This window comes from Acaromyces ingoldii, assembly GCF_003144295.1.
Source record: "Acaromyces ingoldii strain MCA 4198 unplaced genomic scaffold FA10scaffold_4, whole genome shotgun sequence".
NCBI classification, from domain to species: Eukaryota; Fungi; Basidiomycota; class Exobasidiomycetes; order Exobasidiales; family Cryptobasidiaceae; genus Acaromyces; species Acaromyces ingoldii.
The window spans coordinates 751604-768564 of NW_020290250.1; the positions used below are offsets into that span (position 1 = coordinate 751604).

At 57.6% G+C, this 16961-nt stretch overlaps 9 protein-coding genes across 9 annotated transcripts; 5 read left to right on the forward strand and 4 right to left on the reverse strand.

Annotated features, from left to right (window-relative positions):
- Positions 1-1041: 1041 nt before the first annotated feature.
- On the forward strand, positions 1042-2281 carry FA10DRAFT_231980 (zf-DHHC-domain-containing protein; the record flags this gene model as incomplete). Its single annotated transcript, XM_025518883.1, has 2 exons — positions 1042-1373; positions 1432-2281. The coding sequence occupies 2 exons, from the start codon at positions 1042-1044 to the stop codon at positions 2279-2281; spliced, it is 1182 nt and encodes a 393-aa protein (XP_025376382.1).
- Positions 2282-2520: 239 nt separating this feature from the next.
- Positions 2521-5153, reverse strand: FA10DRAFT_253239 (threonyl-tRNA synthetase). Its single transcript, XM_025519682.1, has 3 exons — positions 4237-5153; positions 3150-4177; positions 2521-3083 (listed from the first exon to the last, which is right to left on the reverse strand). The coding sequence occupies exons 1-3, from the start codon at positions 5119-5121 to the stop codon at positions 2741-2743; spliced, it is 2256 nt and encodes a 751-aa protein (XP_025376383.1). The 5' UTR covers positions 5122-5153; the 3' UTR covers positions 2521-2740.
- Positions 5154-5314: 161 nt separating this feature from the next.
- FA10DRAFT_280278 (homocitrate synthase) lies at positions 5315-7474 on the forward strand. Its single transcript, XM_025523603.1, has 4 exons — positions 5315-5593; positions 5720-5933; positions 6022-6717; positions 6789-7474. Exons 2-4 carry the CDS (start codon positions 5731-5733, stop codon positions 7252-7254), a joined length of 1365 nt encoding a protein of 454 aa, XP_025376384.1. The 5' UTR covers positions 5315-5593; positions 5720-5730; the 3' UTR covers positions 7255-7474.
- A 124-nt stretch (positions 7475-7598) lies between these two features.
- FA10DRAFT_267774 (COX5B-domain-containing protein) lies at positions 7599-8592 on the forward strand. The gene is made up of 3 exons (XM_025522048.1): positions 7599-7984; positions 8070-8181; positions 8251-8592. The coding sequence occupies exons 1-3, from the start codon at positions 7679-7681 to the stop codon at positions 8304-8306; spliced, it is 474 nt and encodes a 157-aa protein (XP_025376385.1). The 5' UTR covers positions 7599-7678; the 3' UTR covers positions 8307-8592.
- Positions 8319-9657, reverse strand: FA10DRAFT_302555 (hypothetical protein; the record flags this gene model as incomplete). The annotated part of the gene is made up of 5 exons (XM_025525139.1): positions 8319-8599; positions 8659-8730; positions 8797-8864; positions 8927-9450; positions 9632-9657. 5 exons carry the CDS (start codon positions 9655-9657, stop codon positions 8540-8542), a joined length of 750 nt encoding a protein of 249 aa, XP_025376386.1. The 3' UTR covers positions 8319-8539.
- Positions 9658-9927: 270 nt separating this feature from the next.
- On the forward strand, positions 9928-11536 carry FA10DRAFT_231219 (protein serine/threonine phosphatase 2C; the record flags this gene model as incomplete). The annotated part of the gene is made up of 3 exons (XM_025518846.1): positions 9928-10244; positions 10311-10949; positions 11017-11536. The coding sequence occupies 3 exons, from the start codon at positions 9928-9930 to the stop codon at positions 11534-11536; spliced, it is 1476 nt and encodes a 491-aa protein (XP_025376387.1).
- On the reverse strand, positions 11407-14354 carry FA10DRAFT_275583 (hypothetical protein). Its single transcript, XM_025523275.1, has 2 exons — positions 12926-14354; positions 11407-12854 (listed from the first exon to the last, which is right to left on the reverse strand). The coding sequence occupies exons 1-2, from the start codon at positions 14300-14302 to the stop codon at positions 11592-11594; spliced, it is 2640 nt and encodes an 879-aa protein (XP_025376388.1). The 5' UTR covers positions 14303-14354; the 3' UTR covers positions 11407-11591.
- Positions 14355-14506: 152 nt separating this feature from the next.
- FA10DRAFT_302558 (Mgm101p-domain-containing protein) lies at positions 14507-15761 on the forward strand (the record flags this gene model as incomplete). The annotated part of the gene is made up of 3 exons (XM_025525140.1): positions 14507-15209; positions 15284-15490; positions 15553-15761. Coding segments are annotated over 3 exons (971 nt in total), but the record flags the coding sequence as incomplete, so codon positions are not given.
- A 1-nt stretch (position 15762) lies between these two features.
- FA10DRAFT_280282 (hypothetical protein) lies at positions 15763-16916 on the reverse strand (the record flags this gene model as incomplete). The annotated part of the gene is made up of 3 exons (XM_025523604.1): positions 16549-16916; positions 16410-16480; positions 15763-16336 (listed from the first exon to the last, which is right to left on the reverse strand). The coding sequence occupies exons 1-3, from the start codon at positions 16735-16737 to the stop codon at positions 15763-15765; spliced, it is 834 nt and encodes a 277-aa protein (XP_025376390.1). The 5' UTR covers positions 16738-16916.
- Positions 16917-16961: the final 45 nt, after the last annotated feature.

Genomic DNA, 16961 nt, shown 5'->3' on the forward strand with positions numbered 1-16961 from the left:
TGGAAAAAGTTGGTGTACGTGAACAAGCAACAAAGGCTATTTTGGGCCACACTTGTCCTTTCTGCTCACATCTCGTTCACCAACTCGCCCACTCTTTACTCTCGCTCCTCTCTCTAACACTGGCTTAAGCATTAGCTGTGCAAGGGGCGGCGTAGCATCCATTGGCGTTTCCGGCTGTAGCGCCATCAGGCCTTTCTTTGCACACCGAGTCCTATTTCCGAGCAAGCGCGACACGTGGTTTGGACTCGTAACTCGTTAAGCTCGGCCGCTAGAACGCCCTGTTCAGAATGCCCCTTGCCTGTTAGCTTCCCCGAGTTGGTTCAGAGCAGCAGCCATCACGCCCTCACCATGTCGTCGTCGCAGCATGGGCATGGAGGCTCTCCACGGTCAAGCTTTGCCTCTGCGCTGCCCGAGACTGCGAGCTTCTATCGAAGCAGCATCGAGGCCACGCGCTCGTCGCAACGGTTTCGCGACGCCAACTCGCGCGCGCCCTCGGTCGACTCTACCGGGAGGAGCCGGCGTGACGGGGCGGCACCAGCGTCGACGAGCGGTGGCGTAGATGACGACATTGCAAAGGGGCTGCCAGACGATGTTGATGCAGAGGCTGCTTCTGTGGAGAGCGGCTTCATCTCGTCAAGGGTACGGGAAGGCCACCAACCGAGCATTCTTCCGTCTGCAGCCTTTTTTGCACCAAAGAAGGGGCCTCATGCTCGGGCGTCGTCACCCTTGCCCATGGAGCATCAAATGACCGATGCAGGGATGATGTTGGGCTCCTCTGGCGAGCCAGAGCCGCTGGGCTATGATGGCAGGGCGCTTGGGTCTCGAAACCGCGTTGACAGCATCAGGCGGCCACCGAGCCCCTTTGGGATCGCCTCGTCCTCTTCCGAAACCGGGGGCGACCAGTACGACAGATCTTTCTCTACAGCAAACGGCAAAGGGATCAGACCGGGAACGAGCAGGAGTAAAAGTGGCCTGCTGAGCTCGCAGCGGAGCCAGGGTGATTTCAAGACCTTCCAAGCAGCAACGCCCTCGCGCCATTCAATGCTGTCTACCAAGCACGGCTCGCTGTCGAGACCTCAGTCGACTATCGCTACTACCTCTCATCCTTCCAAGAGAGACGGCGGTACTGCCAAGGAGAGTCAAAGGGGCGCACGCAAGTACCGCGCTCACAAAGGATCCAATCGCTTCTTCCTCTTTGGCCTCGTCATGACGTCCGACGACAACCCCCTGCCCTTCCTCGCCAGCCTCGCGTACATGGTCGCCCTGCCCGTGCTTTGGTTCGTCTTTGTGGCGCCCTTTACGTGGAGACACGTGAGCCCGGCGCCCGTCATTGTCTTTGCATACGTTTGGCTCGTCGCTGCCTCGTCAATGTGGTGAGTTGCCAAACGCTCCCGTTTCGATCTGATGCAAAGCTCAAACGTGTCGTCCTAGTGTCACTGCATGGAAAGACCCCGGTGTGCTCCCTCGAGACTTGGACCCAGATCCACCATGCACGTCTGGCGGGAGCGGGGATCTGCTGGACCCCGAGGACCCCTTGGCGGTCCCCCTGCCCCGCGTGATCCGAGTCAGAAACGGCACAGACCTCAAGGTCAAGTGGTGCGACACCTGCGGAACATACCGGCCGCCTCGGAGCAGTCACTGTCGCGTATGCGACAACTGCGTCGAGAATATCGACCATCACTGCACTTTCCTCAACACCTGCATCGGCCGGCGAAACTACTTTACCTTTTTCGCCTTTCTCATCTTCAGCTTGCTTGCTTGCTTCATCTCGATTGCCTTCTGCGTTGTGCAGCTCTACCTCCTCACCAGACCTACGACGCAGAGGCTACCGGGTGGTGGCTTTGGCGAGGGCAAGGACTTTGGACAGGCGCTGAAGCACGCACCTCTGACGGCCGTCGTCTTTTTGCTTTCAGTCATGGTCACGGCGCCACTTCTCACGCTCTTTGGCTACCACGTCCGGCTCGTGGGGATGAACCGGACGACGGTTGAGCAAATTCGCATCAATACAACGAAGCGCTACGGAGGCACTGAAGACAATGCCTCGTCGATCGGCGGCGACGAGAAGGGGCAGCGATGGTGGCAGAAGGCGTCCCTCTGCCCTTGCTCCAAGCTCGGCGTGCCGGGCAAAGATCCGAATCCGTTTGCACTTAGAACCGTATACCGGAACACACGGAGCGTGCTGTGCAGGCCCAACAACCGGAGCTGGATCGACAGAAGGGGCAGGGAAGTCATCGATCGGAGGAAGACCAATCCTGGCTGGGTCCAGCCTCAGCAACAATGACGAGGGCGACAGTATCGTGACGGTTTGTGCAACGGAATGCATAGACAGCAAGACTTTCATCATGGGCATACCCGATCAAGCGATCCATTTTCAAAGAGGGCGAGATCTACCCCTCGCTCCCCCCCATGAGAGCAAACCTCTCATCTTCTCTATTTGACTCCACGGATCGCGCAACGTCGCTGGCACACAGCTGCCTTCCTTCCTCTCCTCCAGCGGCCTTGTACATTGCACCGAACCACATTCATTTGCTTGATATCTATTCACTGAATAATAAGACATTCTATCTTGAAGGAAAGCGCAATGGCTGCATCATTTTATTCTTGTTGAAAAGTCCAGTCAGTCCAAGGGAGCCCTTTGCCTTGATCTTCTTCCTTGTGAGCAAGCGAACAAGGCATGCAACACCACACACATGCGAAGAGGATTGGGCAAATTTGATTGCAGATCGGCACCAGTCATCCCTTACAGGATATTCTCCAGGCTCTTGCTCTCCTTGAGCTTTCTGAACCTCTCGCAGACGTCGTCGAGACTGACGGCCTCGTCCCTACCCTTGCCCGTGGTACCGTGCCCGTTTCTCACGTTCACCGCCCGCTTCTCCATCTCCTCGTGGCCAACGATGATGACAAAGTTGTATCCGCCGACCTCGCCCCTCCTGACCTTCTTGTTCAACGTGTCAGAAGAAAGGTCGACATCGACGTACAGCTCAACCTCCTGGGCCAGGCGGCACTGAACCTCTTCGGCGTATCCGTAGACCGTCTGCGTGACTGGAACCACGAGAACTTGTCTTGGCGACATCCAGAACGGCCTGAATGGCATTGAGAAATTAGTTCCACTCCAGTACCTATCTCCACAGACGAGATGCAGCACTTACCACTTTCCGCCAAAGTGCTCCGTGCAAATGGCGATGAAACGCTCCAGGCTTCCCAGGACTGCTCGGTGGATCATGACCGGCCGGTCGTACTCCTTGCCAGCGGCTTCCCCCTCGACGCCGTGTCCAGTGGCTGTGCGATATTGCAAATTGAAGCGCTCGGGCAGGTTGAAATCGAGCTGGATCGTAGCACATTGGAACTGCCTCTTCATGGCGTCCGAGATGGTAATGTCGATCTTGGGGCCATAAAAGGCACCGTCGCCGGGATTGAGCTCCCACTTGCCCGGCACAAACTTGTCGAGAGCTTTTGCAAGACGCTTCTCGGCCTCGTCCCACACCTTGATGTCGCCAAGGAACTTCTCGGGCCTCGTGCTCAGCTCAAGCTTGAAGGTGAAGCCAAATTTGCCGTACACGGCGTCGAGGAAGTCAAAGCAGCCGTCCATCTCCTCTTCGATCTGGCTAGGCATGGCGAAGATGTGGGCGTCGTCCTGGATGAATCGTCGGACCCTCGTCAGTCCGCTGAGGGCACCCGAGGCCTCATTTCGGTGGATCACACCAAATTCGGCGTAGCGCAGGGGCAGCTCCTTGTACGAACGATCGCGCGAGCCGAACATGAGGGCGTGCCCGGGACAGTTCATGGGCTTCAGAGCAAATTCCTCTTTTTCGACAGGCAGAATGAACATGCCGTCTTCGTAGTTCTGCCAATGGCCCGACGTCTCCCAAAGCTTCTTGTTGTACATGTTGGGCGAAATAACCTCCTCGAAGCCTCGTTTGCGGTACTCGCTCTTCATGTAGGTGAGGAGGGTGTTGTAAATGCGTGTTCCATGCGGCAGCCAGAAGCACGATCCTGGACTGAGCTCGTGGAAGAGGAAGAGCTCCTGCTCCTTGCCGATTTTGCGGTGATCCCGCTTGGCTGCCTCTAGGAGGAATTGTTTGTACTCCGTCATTTGCTTCGAGTCGGGGAACGAGATGCCGTACAAACGCTGGAGCGAGTCATTCTTCTGGTCACCAAGGAAGTAAGAAGCCGAGTTCTGTGCAGAAAGATAGTCGTAAGCGTCTGCAATCTCCTCAGCAGACCGGGCATACACACCTTCAAGATCGACATGGCCTTGATGCGGCCGGTGTGGGGAACATGGGGACCGACGCAGAGATCGACCATGGGACCGCACCGGTAGACCGTCGTCGAAGTGCCGTCGGGAATTTTTGAAGAGATAATGTGGACTTTGTACTTGTTGTACTTGAACATTTCGAGCAAATTCTCTTTCGTCACGATGACTCGCTCGAAGCGCTGCTTCTCCTTGATTGCGCTCTTAACCAGATTCTCGAGTGCAGGAAAGTCATCCTGCTTCGCTACTCGCTCGCCGCTCAGGCCCATGCCCATCTCGTAGAAGAAGCCTTCGTCGGTGGGTGGACCGATGCATAGGTGGCAGCCATAGTGTCGCTCCGCAGCTTCACCAAGGACGTGGGCCGACGAGTGCCAAAAGACACGCTTACCCTCTGGCGACTCAAAGTCGAAGAATTCGAGCGTGCAGCTCTCCTCCAAGGGTCGCTCAAGGTCCCAAAGTGCATTGTTGACCTTCGAAATGATGATTCGCTCGCTCAAGCTCTTGCTGATCTCCTTTGCGATGTCCATCGGGCTCGTCTGCCACGCGACACCCTTTCGTTTTCCGCCATCGGGCATCGTCACCTCAATGTCCTTTCTCTCCATCTTTTCCCGTGCCTCATCCTGCTCCTTCTTCAGCCGATCGAACAGGGCCATCCTCTCGGCGAAGAATACAGGAGTGGGCGTGAACTCGAGGGGCACATCGCCCTCGGTCTTGGCAGTCTTCTTGTCCTTGGACTTGTCTTTCTTTTCGCCTCCCTTTTTCGGCGCATCGCCATTGATGGCCAATTGCTTGACTCCATCGGTCATGGACTGCGCTGGGTCTTGCCCGCTGCTCGTAGACGAGACTGGGTGGGGTGCGGGTGCGGCCATGCTCGCTGTGTTGCTGATGTCGTCCTTCTCAGAGTCACCCTTAAGAGCGAAAGAGTCACAGCTACCAAGCTCAAATCCGCTACCAAGCTCAAAAAGCAAATCGGCCGAGGTTGTATCCCCACGTGGCTGCTCCCACTCAACCTTTAACCCGCCGCCCTGTTATTGTCGGGCGAGCAGGGGGAAAAAATTATTTGAAAAATCGATCCCCGAATTGGGCCACACAGTGACTCCTTCGCGACGCCTTCCTTTCTTCTCGTCCCTCATTCGCTCACCAGCATCACAACTCACCGCCCCCTGGCAAGGTCACTCTGTCGCGTTCAGCCTTAGAGTGCCGCCACTGATTGACACACGCATACGCACACACGCAGCATTGATTGCCCGTCCGCACCTCCGACGCGCTCTACTCACCTCATTGACGCCCCTCAGCGTTCCCCTCTCCGTCTCTCCCTTTCCTGCTCCCTTTAGTCTCTCTGTGAGTATTCCCTTAGTGGAGACTGCCCGTATCATTTCTCGTGGTGCTTCTCTAGACCGCCTGCAAGCGCTGCCGCCATCTCCTTTCATCCTCTTTCCCGATTACTTACCCCAACCATGTCCAAAGCCTTGATCAAAATGGTCTGCACCGACTGCGTCCCCTCGGAAGGCCCTGTCCAGAAGGTCAACGGCCATGCCAACGGCATCACTGACACTCACGTCGGTATCGACAACAAGGCGCTGACGAAGCAGAAGGCTGAGCAGCCGCGGGGGAGCGTCTCGGCGCAACCTTTCGGAAATGTCACGGCTGGCAACCTGGCTAACTTCAAGATCATCGAGAGGTGCGTGGTACGGGAGTCGAACAAGGAGGCGAACTTGATGTTCGCCCATGTGAGCATACACAGCTGACCGCACTTCGTCCATGTACAGCACCCTGCGTGAGGGCGAGCAGTTCGCCAACGCTTTCTTCGACACCGAGACCAAGATCAGGATCGCCAAGGCCCTCGACGAGCTTGGGGTCGACTGCATCGAGCTGACGAGCCCCGCAGCCAGCGAGCAGTCGCGCGCCGACTGCGAGAAGATCTGCAAGCTGGGTCTCAAGACCAAGGTCATCACCCACATCAGGTGCCACATGGACGACGCGCGCATCGCCGTCGAGACTGGCGTCGATGGCGTCGATGTCGTCATGGGCACGAGCAAGTTCCTGCGCGAGCACTCGCATGGCAAGGACATCACCTACATCACCAAGAAGGCCGTCGAGGTCATCGAGTTTGTCAAGTCCAAGGGCATCGAGATCCGGTTCTCGACTGAAGACTCCTTCCGGTCCGACCTCGTCGACCTGTTGAGCATCTACCAGGCCGTCGACAAGGTCGGCGTTAACCGGGTGGGCATCGCCGACACCGTGGGTGTGGCCAACCCGCGGCAGGTGTACGACCTCGTCAAGGTCCTCCGAGGCGTCATCTCGCCCCAGTGTGACATCGAGGTCCACCTTCACAACGACACAGGGTGTGCCATCGCAAACGCCTACGCCGCCCTCGAGGCCGGTGCGACCCACATTGACACGACCGTCCTCGGCATCGGCGAGAGGAACGGTATCGTGCCTCTGGGAGGGTTCCTCGCCCGAATGTGAGTCTGCTTCTCCCTTCATTACTGCCTTATTTGAGTAATCAAGCTGATGCATTTTCTCGGGTTCATAGGTACACTGTCGACCGCGACTTTGTCATGAACAAGTACAAGATCAACCAGCTGCGTGAGGTCGAGAACCTCGTCGCCGACGCCGTCCAGATCCAGGTGCCCTTCAACAACTACGTCACGGGCTACTGCGCCTTCACCCACAAGGCGGGCATCCACGCCAAGGCTATTCTGGCCAACCCTGCGACGTACGAAATTCTTAAGCCGGAAGACTTCGGCATGTCACGTTATGTCAACATCGGCTCGAGGCTCGTTGGGTGGAACGCCATCAAGAGCCGAGCCGAGCAGCTTGGCTTGGCTCTCACCGACGAGCAAATCAAGATTTGCACGCAAAAGGTCAAGACACTGGCCGATGTGCGAGAGCAGACCGTTGAAGACGTGGACCGAATTCTGCGGGACTACTGGCACGCCCTGCCGGACAACTCGCAGAAGACCGTCGAGGCTCCTCCGGCCGAAATGGTCAAGCCGTAGATGTGCTCCTCGCCCTTGCTAGATGCCCTTCCTACTTCGACCGGGTTCTACCCCTATTTCTTCTTCCTGTTCGATATTCATCCCTCTTAACGATTCTTTTTCCCCACTGTGTCCTTACTTGTCTGTGGTACATCCATTGTCCACACTCTGATTGTGTAAAAGAGCTCTGTCTCTCAAAAGCTGCTGATCTCTCCTCTCTAATGAATGTAGTGGTGAAGCCTTTCAGCTTGTGGTCGCAGCAGCCAACTGCAGCCGTGTATTGGCGCTCTCGCAGAAAAAATGTCGCGTGGCAATTTGCAAGCGAAAATGGACCGGAACTTCTCGCGGCCGCCAAAGTCGTCCATCATCGCAATTTCTACCAATCAGCTTCACTCCCAGTCGACTCACCCCACCTACTCTTTCTCCTTCTTGCTGCAAACGCCTCATGTCGGCCTCCTTCTTCGCCCGCCGCGCTGTGGCGCTTCGCGCTGCGCCCCTCCGAGCATCGATGGCTTCTCCCGCCAGGATGCTCCGCACGTCGGCCGTCCTGCGCGCCGACTCGCACGCACCGCCCGTCATCCAGGGCGAAGGCGGCAAGCCCGGCGAGGTTCCCACGGACGAGGCCCAGTCGACCGGTCTCGAGCGGTTTGAGCTCCTGGGCAAGCTCCAGGGCGTCGACGTGTTCGACATGGAGCCGCTCGAGAGCGACCGACTCGGGACCAAGAAGGACCCCATCGTTGTCAAGAGCTTGGTGAGGCCTTATCTTCATCTGCCCCGCTGGAGGAATCGTAGACTGACCACAAGGTCGCATCACTATTTGTGGAAACCCCAAACAGTTCCCCACGAGGATCATTGGCTGCTCGGGAAGCCCGGCAGGAAGCCACGACACCATCTGGCTCCACCTCAACCTCGAGACAGAGTTCCACAGGTGCCCCGAGTGCGGCTCTGGTGAGTCTCGCCTTCTTGCTACTTCTCTCCTGGCCAAGTCAAAGGGCTAACCCCAAGCATTTTTCTCAGTGAGCAAGCTCGACTTCCAGGGCGACCCGGCCCTCTTGGAGGGCGGCCACCACTAGATTGGTGTCGTGTGTCGGGGACTGCATTGATTACTTTTGAGGATGGCAGCTGGCGTCCAGGATAGACAGAGAGACGAAATGAAGAAAAAACGGTCGACGACTGAGAAGGAAGGAATCAGATCCACATTCTCTCCATTCTCAGACCACATTTCGGCAGAGTCGCCGAAAGAGTGAAGCAGAAAGAGTTGTTTTCTTGGAAGTGAGGGTAAAAGTACGAAGAGGGTCGCAAACGGCTACTTTATTTGCGACGACTCGCCACGGAGATTGAGGTAGGATTGGTCAACTCCCGGTGCCTGTAGGGCAAAATGTTTCAGCACAGCACACAGGTCTTGAGTGTGCGATCCTGACTCACAAAAGTCTTAATGATCTCGTACATTTCCACGCTATGGTACCGCAAGTGCGTCTTAGGATCTGTGTACGGTGCCTGAAAGCGAGCCTTTGAAGTGAGCAGGTGTCGAATACGACAAGAAGTGGCAGAAGGAAGACGCACCAGCAGACCTGAGATGTCGCAGTACTTTTTCCGCGGTCGCAGGCTCGGTGGTGCCTCGACGGAAGAGTCTGTGATTTCGAGAAGCGTTAGTCGCAAACATCAATGGGCGAAAGAGGTCTTTTCCTCTCACATGAGGGTATGTTTCTTCTCCTCTGCAGCTCTTTCTCTCTTGCCTGCCTTTCCTTCTCTTCTTCTTCGGCCTTCTGCTCCTCTGTTAGAGGCTCCTCCTTCGTCACCGACACATCTGCCATCAAGGTGTCGCCTTCGACGCCCGTCATGGCCGTGACGTCTGCCTCTGAATCGTCGCCTGTCTCCTCCTTGAGCGCTTGAATTCGTTCCTTTTCCTCTCTCTTCCTGGCTGCCTTGGCAGCTGCGCCCACCAATCTCTTCCCGCCAGGGCCCAGCATGACCTCCTCAGCACCCTTTTTTCCCTTTCGTTTGCCCGGTCCTGCACCCGATCCACCACCACCAGAGCCATTTGCGCCGTCGAGACCCATGGCAAGGTCGCGTTCGGCGACGAGGATCTGCTTCAGCGTCTTGTTGCGACGGTTCGCCGACTTGGCTCCGTACGCGGCATTCTTGAACGGTTTTGGCGCCTCGAGAAAGTTGGCTCGGTCGAGCTGCGTGCTCGGTGTGGGAGTCGAGGTGCTCGACCTATGCACAAAGGTCAGCAATGGGCTTCTCTTAAGTAGGATGAAGAGGTCATCTTGACGAATGACTCACATGATGCCCTGTCAATGAGCAGAAAAGTCGAATGCTGTGGTGATGACGAAAAGATCACGCGCGCCTGCTCGCATGCATGCGTTGGCGACGAGGTCGCCGCACACTCACTCACTCACCGGCAAAAGTTCCTCCAAACATCCGTGCACGCTCCAGAATCGTGTTTGTAAATTTGATTTTTTGCGTTTCTCGAAAAACTTCGCCTCTCTTTCCCCTCCCTCCCTCCTCTTCCTTTCTCCCGACGAGGTGACGGTCTCGACACCGCTGCAGGGAAGACTGAAGACGAGAATGGTCGGCCGGAACGACTGGGCGACGGCGTCGGCGTCGCTCGTCAAGTGGGCTTCGTCCCCGTCGGGCGGCTGCTCGACACGGGTGATGAAGGCGTGGCGAATGAGCCGGCCGCGCTGGGACATGCAGCAGCAGCAGAGGAGGCCGTACCACGACTACCTCCGCGTCAACACGGCCAGCGGCTCTTCTGCCAGAATCCCACTCAAAGACGGTCGGTCGGGAGGCGTCTTTGGCAGCGCGACGACCCGAGGCTCGAGGCCGACACAGGAGGATACCTTCAAAGTCGCGTGCGTCCACGTCGACCCCACGGAGCTGAGGCATAGCTTGCAGACCAGCAAGAGCAGGGTCCTGCAGGAGGCTGGCAGACGTTGGGATCCCGTCTATGCCGGCGAGGATGATGCCATTGCGGGACAGGTTGTCTGGTTCGGGTGTTTTGACGGGTGTGTCTCAGGTAGCTTGCAGCTGACAGTGTGAAAAGCAAGCTGATGCAGGGAATCTCATTACAGTCATGGCGGACAGGCCATCTCTAGCTTCCTTCGGGATGAATTGCATGGCGCATTCGAAGAGGTCGACGGGAGCATGGCGACAGACACGGTGCGGTATACCCGAAGTCTAGGCGGATACTTTCGTAGGTTCACCGGCGGGCTGCTCTCCCGATGGGTCAGGCAAGATCTTCTTCCGCCAGTACGCGCAAGCCGACCCGGCGCGGCACACCACAGGCCAAAGAAGCAGAACCCAGCCTTGGACTCCGACGCAGGCTCAGAGCCAAAGGTGCCTCACACAGAGGACGAGCCGCCAGTGCCTCCTGCCAAAGAAGGCACACCGTCAGGCGAAGACGTGCCAACGGGCGTCGCTGCAGATGTGGCGCAGGCAAAGGGCCTCGGCGGTCCTTCGACGGATGCTCCGGATAAAGGACTTATCACTGTCGAGAAGATCGACCCCCCATCCGAGGTGGCTAAGGAACCCTTGACGTTGGCTGAGCGAGCGACATTGGCCTGGCTGCACGTCGACCGGCGCATTCAGTCCTCAAAATCGCTAAACGTCGGAGGTTCGACGGCGAGCGTGGCACTGTTGCACAGTCTTGACTCGCCTGCGCAGCCTTGGTACAGCAGCAAGCTTCTCAGTATCACTTCGATTCACATTGGGTGAGCACATCCAACGGTTTCCCTTTGCTCCATCACTCTGCTAATCTCCGGTTCTTCTCCTCCATAGAGACACCCGCATGCTCCTTTGCCCCACGTCGGACGGCCACGCGATCCCACTCACAAACTATCACCACCCAGACGACCGTGCAGAGGCCGAACGGCTTCGTCGTGTCGGGGCCGGCCTCATCACCGACAGCTTCGGCGAGGCGCGCTGGATGGGAGCCCTGGCCAACACGCGAGCCTTTGGGGATTCGCACTTCAAGAAGGCAGGCGTCACGGCTGAGCCAGAGGTCATCTCGCAGGTCCTCAAGGGCGATGACTTCGCATTCGTCGTGTGCTTCAGTGATGGGATTGGGGGCGTGGTCAGCGATCAGGAGGTCGTGGACCTGTGCAGAGGCGCGCAGCATCCACACGATGCGGCAAAGAACGTGCTCAGGTACGCAGAGGAGCTCGGGTCAGACGACAACGCCACCGTCGTCGTTATACCATTGAGGGGTTGGGGCAACGTGGGCGGTGAAGACAGGACAAAAGAGACACGGGAGTATAAAAAGAGCAAAGTAGACCTCTTTAGAGATCATCGGCAGTAATGGCAATGGTAGTAGGATTAGGAATACAACATCATACGATATATCATCTTCCTCCTCAGGTCCTTGCTCGCTTCTTCTTTGTCGTCGCCGGCGCAGAATCGGTGCTTGCGCGCTTTTTGATCGACTGAACCAAATCTTGCAAGTCGTCGCCGACCCCTTGCCCCTTGCCGTTGCTGCGCTGGCTGGGAGCCCCTTCCTCAGCTGCACCACCCTTTCTCGCTTGTCTCTTTCTCTTCTCCTCCAGAAGCTTGTCCATGTTCTTCGTCTTGATAAAGCTAGGGTGGCTCGGATCAAGCGCGAATCGATGGTCCTTGAACACGCCCTCGAATCTGGGGTCCTGGACGTTGAGCTCGAAGCCGTCCTGCGTCTGTCTCTTGTCTTCCTCTCCGCCGAGTCCCCTCTTGCGCGCCTCCTTTGCCGCCTTTTTCTTAGCCCACCGAGACTTCTTGTCCTTTGCCCCTTCTTTCTCCGCTTTGAGAATGTCAGCCATGCTGAAGTGGCCGCGGCCGCTCCGCTCGGTGGCGCCCTCGCCCTCGCTATCGGAGTCAACCATGAGCTGCAGCTCCTCTCGGGCTCTTCTCTCCTCCTCATCGCCTCCATTAAGCAGAGTATTCCCGCCCTTTCCGGCCTTCTTTCCGGCAGGTCCGTCCTTGTTCCTTTCCTTCGCTTGCTCCGCCCGCAGTGCAGCATCGAAATCGATCTCGTCGTCTCCATCCTCTTGGAAAAAGGGATCGTCAAAGGTCATCTTCTCTCCTTCTCCTCCCTGTGTCTCTCCGTCGTCGAGCTCGATGGCGTCCTTGTCAGCGCCCTTCTTGCGTCGCTCTTTCTTCTCACGCTGCTTGCGCATGTACTTTTCCAACGTCGTCTCTTCGTCGTCCTCCCCGTCAGCCTTGGTCTTGCCGCCCTTCTGCTTGCGCGCCGCTGCCTCGCTCAGGCCAGGCATGAACGTGATTTGCATATCACCTTCTTCGCCATCCTCGCCTCCGCGGCTCTTTCTGCCATCCATAAAGGCCGACGAAGAGGTCTTTCCCCGTCTGTTGCTTGAGCTCTGCCCGTTGGCTTCTTCTTTGCCGAGGCCTAGGAGCGCACGGAATTTCTCCCTCTGCCCTTGACCCGCTGCCTCTGCCCCATCGTCGTCTTCATCGTCCTCGTCCTGTGACCCAGCAGAGTCTTCACTGCCAGAGGCGAGGTACGCCTTGAAATCCTCATCGCGAATCTCGTCGCTTGTGAGGGCCTTCTGCGCCAGCTGCCGTGTGACTTTGCTTCGCTCGGGGTCGTCGGCGTCCCAAGTCAGTTTGACTTTAGAGTGACGAAGAGCCTGCGGGGAGACCGAATACGAACATAAGCAACCAGAAGGAGGGCTAGGTTAGGATTGCATCGTGCACTCACATCAGTCGTAAAGTCAACACCCTTGTAATTAGCCCCATCGCTGAGCTCTGTCGCCTCATCGCGCCAACCTTCGTCAGACGGATCCTGCGAAGAAGCTGCCTTCTCAGGAAAGTCCATGTCGTCCGGCACAAAGCTGAGGTCAAAGACATTGGCCGTGCGTTCCATCTCTGTCCCATCGATTTCGTCCAGAACATGGCGCGCCGTTTGGGGGCTATTGAAAGTGGCAATGGCGTAGTAGTACCGGAGCCTCTCAAGCTGGTAGTTTCGAAGAGCCTCTTCATCGAATTCGCCGCCGTCGTCGACATCGAAGAGATCGTCCTCTTCCTCGTCTTCGCTGTCTTCTCTCTTCTTGCTTTTCTTCTTCTTCTTTTTGGACTTGGATTCCGACGACTCATCCCTGAAAATCTCTTTTGGCGGGCCCTCTCGGTCTTCCCTCGCCATTCTCTCCCGCCCAAAGTTGGAGGGGTAGATTCGAACACGCTCGATGCGTCCCCGAACGGGGGCGATCTGTGCCGCCGCCTCTGTCCCATTCCGGTTCTTTCGGCGAGGGACGCTCTCCTCTAGAGCCAGACTCGACGTTGACTGTCCTGGCAGGCGAGTAGCGGCAGGCGAAATGAGCGAGGTGAAGACCTTGTACAGATCTCTAGCACGGATGTGGTCCCAGTCCATGTTGACGATTGCCAGTCGACGGGTGTCCCCGATCTTCTTGGGGGCTGACTTGCCCTTGACTGATGACGACGAGACCCCTTCTCGAGCTACGGTCCGCTCGGCCTGGGCGTCGAGCTCAGCCAGGGCGCCTTCGTCTAGATCCGAATAGCCTCCCTCTTCTCCTTCTTCCTCTTCATCATCGTCCTCCTCCTGTGCCTCCTGTCGTTTGCGTTCGCGCCTCCGTGCAGCCGAGCTTCCGATGACGACGGGGTCCTCTCCCTCGTCTGAGCTGCTTGCTTCGTCTGACGAGCTCTCCTCGTCTGAGCTGCTTTCGAGCTCCCCCTCGCCACGGGCATAGTCGATGAAACCCTTTCCTGCCTCCGTTCCGACTTCACCCTCGCTTTCATCATCATCATCATCGTCGTCGTCCTCATCTTCTTCATCTTCGTCTCCGTTTTCCAGACGATACAGCTGTCTCATCTCCTTCTCCTCTCTCTCCCTTTCTTCCTTTCCAGTCTTTCTTCCATATTTGTCCGTCGCCGCCTTCTTCTTGGCCTTTGAACCTTCGGAGGCCGACGGAGCAAGCAACGACTTGAAGCGATCGTCAACGACGACCTTGGACTCATCTCGATTCGGCTTCAGGAATCTGGGATCCGTCTGCAGCCTTGCGAAGCGCGGGTCAGAAATGGCGGGCGCATGCTGGCGGCTCCCTCCTTTCTTCTTCACCATCGCTGCCTGCTTGCTTGTCTTTGGGTGCTTGCTTGTTTGCTTGCCTTCTTGCTTGGAGGCTCAAAAAATTCAGAAAAATCAAAAATGTCGCTCGAGCTCACTCACGTGTGGTCCTTCCACTGCCCGAGTCCCGTACTCCAAGCCTTCGCGCTTGTCAGCCTAGCGGTCGTCGCTCCACCTTGTCAACCTGCCGATCAACACAAACGATGACTCTCGCCAGGATCGGACAAGGTGCGCTCGCCGCAGCAGCGAGGCAGAGAATCTGGAGCCCTAGACAGCCCGCGCTTGCTGCTGGCAGCTTGAGGAGCTACGCATCGGGCCCGACGAGAAACACCCAGCAGCGCAAAGCTCCGACCTCGTCGTCGGGCTCCCCATCCGTCGAGGATGCTCAGGAGATGGGCGCCATGACATCGGCTGCGGATCTGCATCCGCTCCCGTCGAGCGTCAAGGGCGCCGCTGCTCCACCCCGTACCGGCGGACCTCAACTTTCGGCCTCGGGCAACTCGACGGCGCCCGAGGACCTCTCTTCGCGGCCGGCTGCTCCAGGCCCCTCGGCGCCCGTCACGGACGCATCCGTTGCGGCCCCGCACCTGGCGCGAAACGGCGGCAACGGCAACAGCTTCACGAGCTCGTCTGATGACAGCTTCAACCATGACTGGGCAACATCGTTCCAGGGCATGTCTACTCAGCCGTTTCCCAGAGAGGTGGCCGAGATCCTCGAAGCGCCCATCAACGAGGAAGACGTCGAGATCAAGCCCGACGGGCTGCTGTACCTGCCAGAGATCAAGTACCGGCGGATTCTCAACCGGGCCTTTGGCCCAGGAGGGTGGGGTCTGGCGCCGCGGGGAGAGACAAATGTGGGCGACAAGATTGTCAGTCGAGAGTGGGCTCTTGTCTGCCTTGGTCGGTGAGTCACCTTATTCCCCCCTTGCTCGCGCACTCGCTCTCTGTGCTGACGGTATGTCGCGGGGACCTCGACAGGTTCGTATCGACTGCGCGTGGCGAGCAAGAGTACTTTGACCCAAGCGGCGTCGCGACGGCGTCCGAGGCCGCCAAGTCCAACGCCCTGATGCGGTGCTGCAAGGACCTCGGCATCGCCCATGAGCTCTGGAGCCCGAGGTACATTCGCAACTTCAAGGACCGCATGTGCGTCGAAGTGTTTGTCGAAAACACAAAGACCAAGACAAAGTGGGTTCCCTTCTTGTAAATACAGCATTGATAGGGGGTTCAAAAGCTGACAACACCTGCAGGCGCAAGCTCTGGCGAAGAAAGGACGGGCCCAAATTTGAGTACCCTTGGAAGGAGACTTGATCTACTTTCCGAAACGCATGTATAGACAAAAGCCACCGTTCATGACGTTGCCCAAGTAAGGACAGAAGCCTTTTTCCAGAGAATATTTTGAATCAAGAGATGAAATAGGAAGAGAGAGAAGAGCGTGTGTCTGTGCATGTGTACATGGACTACCAGGACCCTTCTTTTGCGCTGCCGTTGTTTGAGCCATTGGAATGGTTGTTGCCCCTCTTGAGTGTCACCTTCATGCTTCCTGCGCCTCCCCTCGAGCCACCCTCCGCGGCTGATGCAGCATTTGTTGGCAGCGGAGAGGTCCTGCCAGACGCGGGTGCCACAACATCGTCCGAGGGTGGTGCAGGGTCTCCCTCCGGCGAAGGACTGTAATCCATCACTGCGCCTGTCCTACTCGATCGAGCGGGCGGCACGGCAGCTGCAGCACCTTGCTGCTGAGAGGTACCGGCACCGATGTTCCGCTGGCTGGCGGGTGACGGGCTGTACGACGGGCTGGGCCCACTGCGGGACGGGGCACCGGCAGCCTCGTCGCTGCGCTGGCGGTAGTCGCTGCCTCCATGTGAAGAACGATGGTGGTGCTGATGGTGGTGGTGAGGCGGCGGGAGAGGTGGAGCGTGGTGGTGCGGAGGAGCGCCTTGGTTGAAATCGGCCGCCTGTGGATTGGCGGCCGTTGCTCGTGCTGAGAGATCGGCGCTGGCACCCAGCTCGGCCTCGAGACGCTCGTAGAGGATCCTAGCGAAGGTGAAAGGAGAGCACGTTAGTCAGTTGGACACATCTGCTACGCACCAACACAACGCAAACTCACGCCCGCTCTAGTCTCATCCGTTGGATGTTCCTCTTTATCCTCAGCGTCTTGTAGTGCAGCTTGTCATTCTCCTGTTTTTCCCTCTCGCTGCGTCAGTGCAAATGCAAGCAAGGGGCGTGGTGGACGGAAACAAACGCACCATCTCAATCTGGCGGACCTTCTTCTTGAGCTCCTTGTACTTTCCACGGTACTTTGCAGCGTCTGTCTGGATGGCCAGGTGCGAGCTGTAGGCCTTTGAGATGCCTCCTCCCCCTCCCCCACCGCTGCCAGAGGCAGAGGCAGAGGTGGAGCCTGCGCCGGCGGCCGCCGAATTGCCTCGGGATGCCATCCTTGTCGCGGCTCGATTTCGATGCCTTCTTTCTTATTCTAGTGTTCGCTGTGAGAGAAGGCCCACAGTCCAAGCAGAGCCGTCGCGAGTGGAGAAGCTGGTGGTGATACTACGGCGCGACGAGGATTGCGAACGGACGGACGAAGAGAGCTGTCTTCGTTCAAAATGTCAGGCTAGGGCGCGTGCGCGTGGTCTTTGATTTTCCTGCAATCGGGGGAGAAGCC

Bases quoted from the DNA above. Each gene is read 5' to 3' on its own strand.
- FA10DRAFT_253239 (XM_025519682.1), bottom strand. From the start codon at position 5,121: ATGGCCGCACCCGCACCCCACCCAGTCTCGTCTACGAGCAGCGGGCAA. The intron at 4,178-4,236 runs GTGTGTATGCCC...CTTTCTGCACAG, and splicing joins AGGCCATGTCGATCTTGAAG to AACTCGGCTTCTTACTTCCT. The intron at 3,084-3,149 runs GTAAGTGCTGCA...AATGCCATTCAG, and splicing joins GAGCACTTTGGCGGAAAGTG to GCCGTTCTGGATGTCGCCAA.
- FA10DRAFT_280278 (XM_025523603.1), top strand. From the start codon at position 5,731: ATGGTCTGCACCGACTGCGTCCCCTCGGAAGGCCCTGTCCAGAAGGTC. The intron at 5,934-6,021 runs GTGCGTGGTACG...GTCCATGTACAG, and splicing joins AACTTCAAGATCATCGAGAG to CACCCTGCGTGAGGGCGAGC. The intron at 6,718-6,788 runs GTGAGTCTGCTT...TCGGGTTCATAG, and splicing joins GGAGGGTTCCTCGCCCGAAT to GTACACTGTCGACCGCGACT.
- FA10DRAFT_267774 (XM_025522048.1), top strand. From the start codon at position 7,679: ATGTCGGCCTCCTTCTTCGCCCGCCGCGCTGTGGCGCTTCGCGCTGCG. The intron at 7,985-8,069 runs GTGAGGCCTTAT...AACCCCAAACAG, and splicing joins CCATCGTTGTCAAGAGCTTG to TTCCCCACGAGGATCATTGG. The intron at 8,182-8,250 runs GTGAGTCTCGCC...CATTTTTCTCAG, and splicing joins GTGCCCCGAGTGCGGCTCTG to TGAGCAAGCTCGACTTCCAG.
- FA10DRAFT_275583 (XM_025523275.1), bottom strand. From the start codon at position 14,302: ATGGTGAAGAAGAAAGGAGGGAGCCGCCAGCATGCGCCCGCCATTTCT. The intron at 12,855-12,925 runs GTGAGTGCACGA...GTCTCCCCGCAG, and splicing joins GTGTTGACTTTACGACTGAT to GCTCTTCGTCACTCTAAAGT.